Source organism: Molothrus aeneus, chromosome 11, assembly GCF_037042795.1.
Source record: "Molothrus aeneus isolate 106 chromosome 11, BPBGC_Maene_1.0, whole genome shotgun sequence".
Lineage (NCBI taxonomy): Eukaryota > Metazoa > Chordata > Aves > Passeriformes > Icteridae > Molothrus > Molothrus aeneus.
This window is the reverse complement of record NC_089656.1, coordinates 13,301,422-13,314,425: the sequence shown is the minus strand read 5'-3', so window position 1 is coordinate 13,314,425 and position 13,004 is coordinate 13,301,422. Positions and strand designations below refer to the sequence as shown.

General features: G+C 46.6%; 1 protein-coding gene across 1 annotated transcript in view; it reads right to left on the bottom strand.

Annotated features, from left to right (window-relative positions):
* Window positions 1–13,004, bottom strand: part of CFDP1 (craniofacial development protein 1) — a 60,173-nt gene that overhangs the window by 38,276 nt on the left and 8,893 nt on the right. The window contains exon 5 of the mRNA XM_066557682.1: window positions 5,015–5,119. Coding sequence (XP_066413779.1) covers window positions 5,015–5,119 — 105 coding nt within the window. The remainder of the gene's footprint in view (window positions 1–5,014; window positions 5,120–13,004) is intronic.

The window sequence follows — 13,004 nt, the reverse complement described above, 5'->3', positions numbered from 1 at the left end:
CATTTAATCTTTCACAATAAAAGCATATGAATAGGAAATAAGTAAAACTAGCTCTTGGGCACAGAGTATTGCCCCTGGCTGGTTCATCATATTCACAGAAAAGTATGTCATGTGCTACTACACCCAGACGTTTGGCTGTGGTGCAAGGGGCTGGATCTCTCCGTCTGGGAGAACAGCACTCTCTGGAGCACATTGAGGGAAGAGCAGGAGAAAGATGGGAAGCTTTGAATTCAGTAGGAAGAGCACAACTATTCAAGTGCTTAAGTGACTACTGAAAAAACCCCACCTCCAGCTCCCCCAAAGGTCTTGATCACTTGCTTTACGGGCATTTTTACTCATCTTGTACAAGAAAAATGTCCAAGAGTTTTAGCTAAATGTTTGCAGTTGATGCTGAGCTGAAGACTGTAAATTCTGCTTTTTGAGGAATAAAACCATGGGATTGTTATGAAATGAAATTGCTCCCTAGAGGCATGCAAGTACTGCAGCACCTGCTCTGGATCATCCAAAGATTCCAAAAACTGAGAGCCTGTGTCTGTCTCACCAGTGTCCACATATGATCTCAAGTAACTAGTGTTGGTCATAATAGCAAAGGAATCCAGCCAGAAAGAGCATCTTTTGCAAGAAAAAACTTAGGATGCAAAGTAGTTCTTAGGAGGGACCAGGCTGGAGAGGAAGGTTGGCTTAGAAATTACATCAACATGTCAAGATGCAACAAATAGGCATCAGGTTCTCCCACCATCCCTACCCTCCCACAAAGATTGCCACCTTGGCTCCTCCTGCACACTGAAGGTGGAAGAGAAGCCATGGACAGATGTCTTCCTGCTGGAGTCCCTCTACTCCAACGTTAGCATGTAGCAGAGTAAATTACTACTAAAAGAAAAGGTCTGAAGCTTTTCACACCATTTAACAGTCAGTCCATGTGAACTGCTCTACTGTAGGCTCTGGGAGGAAGGCATCCATCATGAACAGGCTAGAGTTTATCTGGCTTTCTTTGTTCAGGGCAAGTATGTGTTCTCAGGGCCAGAGCTGTCCTGCAGTGCCTCTTCCTGCTGGGTCTTGTACTGAGGTCCAAACCCTTGCAGTCCCAACACAGCCTGGGGGTCGGCAAGCACAGCACCTCCTGAACTCTGTGGGAGCAGTGCCTGCTTGCTTCAAAGGCAAATTGTACCTGGTGCTTATACCAGCCTACAAGGCATGAAAAGGCCTAGGAGGTCAAATATCCACCACTGTAATTTCAGGCAGGATCAAACAGAAAAGCAACAGCTGGGCTGAGTGAGCAAGTCCACGTTTAATTACAAATGGTTTTGGTAATAAGCAAAAGCAAGAACAAAGCCAGTGAAAAAACTCTCTTTTTCTTCCTGGCTTCTGTTCAGGCTGTGTAGAAACAGCTGCCTAGAAGAGAATCTCAAGTAAGATCCACCAATTACATTTTTTCCATTTTCAGGACTGCCACAGCAGCACTGTTCCCTGGGCAATGCCACCGTGCTTTGACAAGCGCCAAGGACGGACGGGCAGAGCGCAGCTGCTCCCACTGCAGGGCTGGCTCTGTGCAGGGCTCTCCCAGCCTGCAGCTCAACCCCTCTTGAGGCTCACAAGTACGTGCTCAGAGTCATTTTGCAGTAAGCTGCTTGGAGGATTTAATTTGCTTTAACATCCTCTGAATATGAAATGCTGCTGTAAAACGGGATTGCTAGCTCAGAGATGATGGACCCTGCTCACAGGTCCTGCCTGGCCTGGGAAGAGGGCAAAAAAAATCTCTTGGAGTACCAGGAATTCCCACTGATCCCTCCAGCAGGTCAATACATTTCATTTACAGCCAGGATCTACTCTTGCTTTCCCCAAAAAGTCCTGGAGCAGTGGTTAATGATAGGAAATGAGCTCTAAAACACACAGACAAGAAGGCTTAGCTGGGTGGGTGGAGGGCTTTTTTTGGATGCTGGGAGCCTTCCACCCATTTATTGCGGCAGCAAGTGAGAAGAAATCAGTGGGTCTCCTCACCACATCTGATACCTCTGATAGAATCAACAAGAGCCTAACAGAACCCAAGAGCACAACAGAAACAACTGGAACAGAGTATCACAACCCCAAACCTCTGCAACAAACCAATACCCACTGCTGACGGAACACTGCCTAGTTTGCGTGTCACAGGGGGACACGATGGGAATAATGTGAAGGATGGGAAACCTCACATCCCTGGGAACCAACAGCTTCTGACCTTTCTAGCAAAGCCTGCTGAGAGAATTGGGTGGGTTGTTTTGTACTCCTGGCTTTAATTACAGCCAAGTGTTTAAGTTATTCTCCTCCAACCACCCCCATGTCCCTCACAAGCACAAATCTAGCTTTTTATAGCACATCCGGTATGGATGTTAAACACATTCAGGAAATGCACTTTCAGCCCCAAACATCCCCTCCCCTGGACCAGTTAGGGGTTTGTAACACGGAGACATGGAGTCGGATGTTTGGTTTTGTGACCGTTGCTTTTCTGGGTTACTTCTGTCTGTTTAGAGAAGGGAAATTCAATAAATGCAGGGTAGGCTGGCTGCATTCAGAAATAATACATGCTGCTTGCAAGGTGAAGAAAGAAAAGCCAGATGGAGAGGCCACTATTAGCTGCTCAAATTCCCTGCACACAGTGCAAGGCTTTTTTTTTTAATAGCTGACAAAGCTCCTGGGGGCTGACAATGGCTCACAGCACAGTGGGTGTCCACAGGCACAGCTAAGATCCCAAAATCACGTTTTTCACTGCCTTGTGGCAACAGACTGAGGCTCTCCCATAATGCATAAGGGAAAAATGCACCCTCTCCCCTAAAACTTCTATTTTAAGTAGACAAAAGGTGCAAAGAACTGTCAGGCTATGCCAGGCTCTGTCAGTTCCCAAACACTGCTCTGGCATGTCACCAAGGCTTGTGACTCTTTGCTCCAGAGCAGCAGGGTCTGGATAGCTTGGTTCAAGTCTAAAACCCGACCATTGTAATTCGCTTAACATATGGGGCTTGCCTCTGGCTTTAAGGAATACCACAAGCCTGCTAGTAATTTTCTCACCTGAAAATACCCTGGCTGGCTTCCCAGCTGGAAGCATCTGCCTAAGCCCAAAGGCAAGCATGTTTGCTGGCAGTCTGAGGGATCAGTCTCAGATACCAGTCCAAGACTCTCAGATCAGAGGGCCCATGCTGGCCAAATTGCCCCAGAGAACCTCCTGCTAAAGCCTCAAGAGAGCTGGGCTGTTCCACACACTGCCCCCAACACCACTGCTGTTCCTCTGCCATAGGATCCCTGCACAAAGCCAGGATGCACTGCAGGAGGCTGTGAAAAGGAAGGCATTTGGGGTGTGCTGCACTGGGCTTTGGTGCTCTGAAGAAAGGCAAGACATAGAAGCCCAGGATATTTTTCCCCACCCTTCTCCACAGCCAGGTCACCTCATGTTCTGGCCAAGCAACTGTCAGTAGGACATCACACATCAGCAAGCTGAACAATGACCTAATTAAGCTGCTTCCAAAATAATCTCACTGAAGGAAAGTTAAAGTCCTTGAACTAATTATTTCTTATACTGATTTTTAGTCTACTTTTTTCCATATCTGATGTGAATTCTTCAGATATCTGTAACATGAACTCAAACTGAGCTGTGGCTATTACTCCTGTGCAATCCAAGCTCCAGCAAGAGCAACCATGCCCCTTGGTAATGACCAGGCTGCACAGGCCACCCAGCTTCTCCCCTGCGCCTGTAAGGCACAGGGGGAAACATGGATCTCTGCTGAACTGGAAGGTGAACAGCCCCTGGAGCTTTCCCAGTGGGCTGCCAAATCTGCCTGCACTCAGAGCAGCAGACTGGAAGGCAGGTTTGAAGACATGGGACCACCAGCAGCATGCACAGTGTGGAGCTGCCCCAGCTACAGCTGCCCTTGAACAAACTCTGGCCACCAAAACTGCACAAAGAATGCCAGCCCAACACAAGGCAAGTTTTCCAGCACAAAACCCTGTACACAACACTTAGGTTACAATTAATGAGCTCTGCAGGGACAAACCCTTGTGCAGTGTGAACAAGAGCATGAAGCCTATGCTCATCTATGCCTTCATTCACTCAGAACAGCAGCTGTCAAGGGCCATGCACACACACACACACTCTATGCTTTCACTACCCTGAGCTAAGTACAAGCTATGCAACACTTAGCTGGAAAAATGAGTGACAATCCAGCTGCAGCAACTGAATAACAGCATCTCAGGGAAAGGCAGCCTTAACTCACACTGGAGAATTGCTCTAAGCAGACAGGAAAGACAATGTATTTATTTGATGGGTATTGTTCCTGTGTGATCAAATCATATGCAGCTTATGTTTTTCAAATATCAATGCAAGCAACTGACTTAAATTAAAATCATCACTGAACATAGAAGCATGTCCTCCATTCCTAAGAAGCTGGTGATTTCCCAAGCTCATCAGGAACCAGGCTGGCATCTCAGATGCACAGGGGACCTGACCTCCTTGTATCTTTGACAAGCATTATGATAATCTCAGAATTAGGAGTTAGAGCTTGAACAGAAAAGTGACAAATCCACATCAAAATGATATTAGAGAACATCAAAGAAGCAAAAACATCTCTCGTTTAAATGCTCACCCAAAGTCTCTAAGAAGCCACAGCCCAGCCTGACATGGCTTTTTATAGCCCTGAGAAGCACCTGTCAAAGGAACTGCAGGCGATCTCAGCAATGTTCCTTGGCTACCTGCAGTTTCATCAGCCTGCCTGAGACAGTCAAATCACTCTTTCCTTACTAGGATGAATGATTTATGAGGATTAAAAAATTTGAGCCTGAACCTATGAAGTGAGTCACTGGAACTCACGGGTTGCCTCCCCCGCTTCCCTCCAGCCCAAATCATCACACCTTCCAGGCCTAGTCTTGCTCCCACTGAAATACTGCAAAAAACAAACAGCCAACAAATACTGCAGAGCCTGCACTATTGGCTCCAGTGCCATCTTTCTCACTAAGGGCCCATACCCAGGCAGGGAAATCCCAAACTCACCCTGAGACTGTCGGCAAGGAAGCTGGAGCTGCTGCCTGCAGTTTCTCTTGCTGCTTCAGAAAAGATTTAGCTTCTTTTGAGTTTGAATCTACTTCTTTAGTCACCCTGTTGGAGGAAAAGAGAAAAACCAGATGGTAAGGAAGAGCTGTACTCAACAGTAAAATCAAAGATCCATCGAGGAAACACAGAAAGCAGGTACAAGAGTCTGCACATCCCCTGCACAGAGATCACCTTCATCAGCTGCAAGCTGAAGAACACACATCTTGTTAAGATTTCATTCCCGTGACAAACCCTCTACATTCATGGCAGAAAAAAGAAAAAGAGTAGCTAATTAGAGCTGGGGGAGGAGGGCATGTTTTTTCTTCCCAACAAACTGGAATGCTTATTCATTCAAACAGGCCTGTCTCACTAGCAGCTACTAAATGCTCTCCTCAGGTCACTGGGGGCAATTCCAGGCTCTTAATTGGGCTCTTGATTTTCTCATTTGTTGGTCAGTGAGGCAGCTCTTCAGCCACCCATGTCTCACAGCCCAGGCACACAGGCTTGGCAACATCTGCAACCCAAAGGAGAGCATGGAAACTGGCTCTGGGGATGGGCAATGGGAGAGAAAGCTCTGACAAGGCAGAAAGTAGAAATTTACTCTCATTTTCTAGTTAATTTTTGTTTGAGGCCCTGAGGGTGCAAAATATTGAACTTCAAAAAATTATAAATCAATATGGCATCTACAGCAGGGAATGAATTATAAACATGAGAAAGAATCTCTACAAAACCACTCAATAATTAATTGTTAGAAAACCCCAGCTACTTTAGCCCCCCTCATTTACCATGACCTGCCTCCAGCTACAAGCTTTTCACGCTCTCAGTAGCTCTTAATGAGGTTGCCCTGATTTGCCAAGCTAACAATTTTGTTCCCATGGAGCACAAGCCTGTGAGCCTCTCCAGGGCCCTGCAGCTCTATGGGCACAGAGGCAGCCTAACCCACAGCTCAGTCAGCACAGAAGAAACAATCTCCATCTCACCCTCTTACATCCTGGGCCTCTGGTTGTATCTGCTCTGTATCTGTGCAGGCTCATCCCTGGTCTACACCATTTTCTGATGAGAGGCTGAAAGCCTGGCTGGCCATGGGATCTCCCCTGGCTACAAATCAGGCAAATCACTGTTTGCTTCCTACCCACCAACCTGACCCCACAACTTCCATGAAAGAACTGGCCAATAGTAATGGAGAAACCCCAGGAGCTGCAGCCCCAGACAGGTTTCTGCTGGGCTGGCATCAGGTAAAGTGACACAGAGTTATCTGTTAACCCTGGGGGCACTGATGTCCTGAAATCTCACTTGCACACAAGTAGTGCATCCCCATCTCCATCCTGACAGTGAATCAGCATCTGAAACTCCCTTCCTCCTTCTCCACAGACTGCAAATGCAGTGAAAAGGCACAAGAATAAATGCCTGTGCTGTACAACTGCTCAGCCTTGTTCTGCCAGTGCAGGAGGAGATTAACCCCATCTTCCCCTGCACTGTCACATGCCTTTCAAACCACGGCAGTCATGTGGATAGAGACAATCCCACACCAGGAATACTTAGAAGTGTTGGCTGATCAGATTGGTAAGGGAAGGGGTAGGAAAAGGAGAAAAGCACTTCAGGAAGAAAATAAAACCTTGCCACAGCATCATCACAGTTCACCCCAAACACAGTCACAGCCCTTGGTAGCAGTGGTCATGTCATGTAGCAGCCACACACCAAAGGTTACCCTACATCCATGGATTTCATTTGACAGGATAAACTTGGTGTCTTCATGCAGCAATAAGACAGAATTCCCCCCCATCCATGAGGCTGAGTTCACATCAATGCAATCACACAGTCTATTTATTTTCAAATGCAGCATCTAAACAGCCAGCTCTGACCCCTGCCAAGCTGAGAAGCAGCACCCTCTCTTGTGCACTCTGCAGTGCTGGCTCCTGGCAGGGTCCCTCTCCTCTTGTCCACCCCTGCACTGCTGTGCCATCCAGGGTGCACCCCTGGCATGCAGGGAGCACCTGAGCCACAGAGAGAAACACCAGGCAACCTCGGGTGTGCAGGAATCCAAGAGGTGCAGCACAACAGGGAGGGAGTCTTCAAAGCCAGTGGCAGAGCTGAGATCTGAGCACTGGACCCTTGGCCTTAACCTCCTGTGTATCTTCAGCCCTCTCCAGCCTGGAGACAGAACTAACTGATGTCTCTCCTACCAGCTGAGGAAAAGAAAGGCACAAGGCTAAAATGAAAAACAGCTCTAGGGATTTGCACTCCCAGAGTTAGCACACTCTTGGCTGGACCAGCAATACAAGCCACAGCTCTTGGAACAGGAGATGCCCAATCCCAGAAAGGGTGAGAAAGCAGAAAGCACAGGCAGAGTGTGGCACAGGCCTTCAATGACAGACACTTCAGCTATCCAGGGGCACAAGACAAGTTGCTATTTGTTGTTTATTTGTGCTTTAATTCTCACACCCTCCTCCACCTCAGAGTACCAGTAACAATGGCTGGGCACAAAATACAACACTTAGTTCCATTTTCTTTGCTCCCCTTGGCCTGCCAGCAGCTGCTCTAACATATATTTTTGGACTTGTCTGCTGCAGAAATTCAGCTGCAAAGCTGCATGCAACCTGTTCCACCAGGACTGCCCAGCTGGGGACAGGGGAATGTGACAGAAATGTAATTAAAAGTGACCTTTCAAGGCAATTCCATCACAAGACCCACTTACTGCCTCATAAAGTGAAACAAAAGCTGCTCTGAGGCAGGCTGCTGCTGGGCTGATGCCAGCAGCAACTCCTGCACCACTCCAACTGGAATGACGGAAGAGTATTAAGGAGCTTTACAAGGTATTAATTCAGGTTATGCACATTTCAACCTTTCCCAGATCCCAGGCCAGGAAGGAAAAAGAAATCCTCTGATCTGCATTATTATGGGAGACAATAACTCTCTCCATGTAGAAACCAAAACAATTCTTGTTCTTCATGGGCAGAAATGGGAGTCATTAATTCAGCTGGAAGAAATCACAGTCATTACTAAGGAAAATTACAAGACCTTTCACTTTTAAATACTTGATAAATAACTATTTGCCTGACTGTTTACTGGGATGCTATTCACACATTGTAATCCAGGACTAAACATGAAAATAAGTATATTGTCAGCAATAAAACAAGTAGCTAATGTCTTGCCCACTTGCAGCCCCTGTAATTCACACACAAAGCCACTCACTCTCATCACTTTGCCACAGAGATTTCATTACACTGCCATGCTATTAAATTGCATAATAAGACTTCCAAAACACAGAACAGTTATTAATTTTTTGGACCATGCCAGAGCCTGGTAGCACAGATGATGCTACTGTACAAGGTGTTGTGCAACTGTAAAATAGAAATGTCTTCCATATTTAGAAGTTATTATAAGGAAAACATGCTAGAAACTGGATCACTGAGTGCCCTGAGTACTTACAGATGTTCTTCTTAAGACCCTTCATCTCTGAACCAAGCTCCAAGTGGTAGCCAAACATTTAGGCATGGCCATACCTACCCAGCCTGCTGGTTTGGTGCCCAGTGGTGGGTGTGTTAGTACCACCTTTCACTGAAGAACTTAGCACCCATCCTTTCACAGTTACCAACTGGAATGCTGCAACCTAAGTGCATGGAAAAGGCCCCAGGTTATGTACGCTGGGCACAAACCACATGAGGACAACACCTGCTGTCAAGGCTGTCCCAAAGGGGTTCCACAGAGCACTTACAGATGTGAAATGTGGCAGATTAGTTTAAGAGCAAGTGGTTGATCTGCTCCCAGCAGTGCCCTTAGCCACATAAACTGCTACAAAGAAGGAAGAATACATGCTGGAATGAGCATTATGCTGACAGCTCCAGCTAATCTGCAAAAGGGGATTAAACCCAAATTTAAACCTGAATTATTAGTTCAGTGGCAGAGTGAGTCTAACACACCAGCTTGTCTGCTGCTCCCTGGTCCTACACCCTGGTCGAGCTACCAGGGAGGAGGGCCCCAATCCATCACACCATGGCACAACACAACACCCACAGCCCAGGACTTGCCCCACTCCAGCACAGCTGAATCCAGTCCTGCTTGGCAGAAACAGAGCTTGTGTGAGGGATGCCAAGGCTGCAGTGTGCCAGCAAAGTGCCCAGCTCAGCAGTGAGCTGCAAGGTGCCCTGCAAGCCCTTGGAGAGGTGCACCAGCAGAGCTTCATCCTTGCACAGAGGGGAAATGGAGGCAGGACAAGGGCAAGCTGGGAAAGATAAACAGGCAAATCAAGAAGGCTTGCAGGCTAATTATCTGTAGTCTGCTGTGTAATAGCAACTTTATGCATCCCAAGTGCCAAAATCCCTCCAATTTACCCCCAGGTGGCTCAACACAGCTCCATTCTCCTAACCAAAACACCTGGTGCACATCAGGCTGAGAAAGCACATGTTGGTATTTGTGTATAAGGGGACTTAGAGCAGAAAATACAGTTAAAATCTTTACTCACAGCAGCACAAAGTTACCCTCTCCCCGACCTTCCTGCTGAGAAAGGGAGAACAAGAGTGGAAGCTGTGGAAAATGCCAGCTCTCTTTAGTACTCAGGACACTCTCCTCACTTGGGAAACCTGCCCCAGTTTAGACCTGACACAGTTATAAAACTTTCCACACTATCTTAATGTTAGCTCTGGGGAATCACAGACCAAGTGGGACAAAAATGAGGCTAATTACCCTTTTTCATTATTCCCCATCTGTGTTTAGTCTCAATAAATAGTCCTTCAGCCTTCTGGAATGATCACTTAAGGAGAAAGTCATACTCATCTACAGGCGTTTGTTAAAAAAATTAATCCATTTTGAGCTGAAGAATAATTTTTCTGAATATTTTTTGGTGGACTTTTGTGCTTGAGCTGCAATGTCCCAGGTGCCTTCCACAGACAGATCCTCCAGCCTGCAAGAAATGCTGGAGTGCACAGGTTCAGCACTTTGCAGGAGGGAATTAGATGCTCACACAAGTGAACCTCCAGACCACATCTGCCTGCACACTGCATATGTGTGTATTTTATGTTGAATTACCTGGTGTAGAGCACAGAGAGCTAAAATTAGTATGTCCCCAACACTTTTCTAATTTCAAAGTAAATCATTCATTTTCCCCCTTTCAGAAAAAAAAAAAAAAGCATTCCTCTTCAAACCAGGTGGGAGAAGCTGTTCCCTGGGACACTCAGCCTATTCCCTGAAGCAACACAGACAAGACCAAGCTGGAATAACTGATAATTTTTTAGGCTGACTAGATAGGCAGAAGAAGCTGGCTGGTTTCTAGACAGAAGCTGTTGGCTGGTTTCTAAAAGGAATCAAATGTGATGAGAGCTCTCCTGCAGCCAGGCAAGGGCCAAGCTGCCTGCCTGGTGCTGCTCCTCACAGCAGGTGTGTGCTGCTATCCAAGCAGTCAGCCCAGGCTGCATCTCAAACCAACTCACCTGAAAGCAAGCAAAGGTGAATGGTATTTCAACATCAATAATGCATAACCTTGTAAGCCTTGAAGGAAACAACCAATTTTCCATTATCTCCTGTATGACAAAGACTCCATGACAGATGCAAAGAAAACATCAGTGGATGGACAGTGCTGCCTCCTGAAATGCTGACCAAGCTGTCAGGCCCTTTTTGGACTTCTGCTTGCAGCTTCTGCAAGAGGCTCCCTAAATGCAGAGGGTAGCAGCACTCCAGTTATCAAACTCCCACTGGGGCTTGCAATAGGTAGAGCATGTCAAACATGGCTCTCTGGAGAAGCTGACTGCAGCCAGGGCACAAGCCCTGCCCTTTACCTTGTTGACTGGAGCTGTATTCACCCCAGTTTTGGCACCTCCAAGTACCAGGTCTCCTCTTGCTTAACTGGGTAAGTATTCCCTTAGCCAGCTCCATTACACTGCCTCGAAGTCCCACCACACATTAGCATGTCAATCTTTGAGGCATCCCTGTGTCTTAATTTGTACCTCTCAAAAGGATTAAATCAAGATTATGGAACACACCTCTGAGCTGAGTAATCCAGGTAAACAGATGAGCTGCTGCATGTGTGAGTGTGACAGTCCCCCATTAATCAGGACCTGCAAATCCACTGAAAGCCAGACAGATCCCTGCACCCTCCAAAGCAGCACAGTGCTTGTGTCATGGATGCCTCTCCTGCTGAAGCATGGGAGTACCACAGGTATTAAGAGCCAGGGGTTCCAAATTCACTTAGAGCTATGAACACTGGACACAAAGGTTACACAGATCATAACAGGAGCCAGCACACACTACAAAGCAGAGGCATCCCCATGGGAGAAAGGCCAGACTAAGCTTGGCTCAGTTTGTAAGGTGTTAATGAGATTTTATGGCAGCAAACAGCTCTGCCTCCCCTTCAGGCTAACACAGAATCCCTCTTGCTTTACCATCTCTTAGTTACAGAAAAAAATAATGCATCTTGCAAGCTGCACTTTCCAGCAGGGGAAACCCCAGGCCCAAAGCCTACAAAGCAGGCTCTGCCAGCATCTCACCAGAGATCAAAAGCCCTTTTCTGAGCCTGGAGCTGTCAGGAATGAGCAGCAGCTTGGAAACAAGGGAAACAGGCCAAGCAGCAAAATGCTGGGAGTGGATCTGAGGCCCCTGAGATGAAGGCATGAACAGAGGGACCAAAGAGCCCCTTACTAATAGCAGAAGAGCTCTTGTGAGACCTGAATAGGTCAGTAAGCATCTTCTGTTTTCAGATTTTTAAAAGCCAGGAAACTACCTGAGAGCCAGATAAAGATACAGTATCTTCTGGGAAAGGATGTGATTTTTACTGAAGTATTTCCACACTGACTTACACAGAACACAGGCAGAACACACAGTGAAGAACCCAAACATGAGACAATGCAGTTTGTCATCCAGTTCCCAAAGCCAATGCAGCACCCAGACACCCCAGGTTTGAAAGACTCAGAAATGGCCAAGTTAATCTGGAGGTCAATCCATCATTTTGGAGATGCTTTGAGACTCCTCCTACCTCTGGAGATCCCAGCTGAGCCTCCTTTTTCATCACACCGATTACCAGCAAAACCACACAAATGAAAGCAGCATGGATAAATTATTTCCTTGAAAGAAGCAAGCCACATTAGAAGCAAAGACGACTTTCAGGTGGGCATCTGCTCAGTCACCTTGGGAGCCTCAAAAGCATGTTGAGATAAAGGAAGACAACAGGGGTCAGCGTGCTGGTGAGTGCAGGGCTATTAAGCAACACTTTGCAAGTCACAGCCCCTCTGAGCAGAAGCCTCATCTGCACATCTACTAATGAGAAAATCCTGATTAGACACTGTTCATTAGCCCATTCCCCTTTCCCAAGCACATTAAGCAAACCGTAACACGATTTATTTTAGAAGCAAGTGTTGTGGCTTAGAGTCCTGGCTAGGTTTGATGTTTATGAAGTTACAATTTCTGCAGCTGCCTTTGAGAAAGGCAAATGGCTCACAAGTGAACCAGCACACAGCATAGCTCCTGCTCACACTTTCTGACCTCATCCCTGGGCCACCATTGTGCCAATCATCATTGTACAATGTTAGTATTCCCCAGGGAAATTCTGAAGCATCAGGGAATGGATGCACACAGAGGAAAGGTTATCAAAACCAGCCCCTGAGACCCTGTCATTCTTGAAAGGCAACGTATTTTCACTTAATGGCTTCCAAAAAAAAAAAAAAAATCAATAGTTGTTTTTTAAATTGGAAAAAGCCAATATAAACTGTGGGTAGCTGAGGCATGCTTTGACCTCTAAGAAAAACAACAGCATAAGGGCAGAAACAGGCACTGCCTACACTCCACTATGCCAAGATCAGCATTTTGGTGCTAGAAAAGCAACCACCCACTTTTTAGTCTGCCACCTCTAAACAGTGGTCACATTCATGTTCCAGGTAACTTTGGTCAGTCTGATTTGTCTTATGGTTCCACAGCATCATCCCCATGCTTATACAATTCAGATTAAATTTCTGGGAAAATCTAA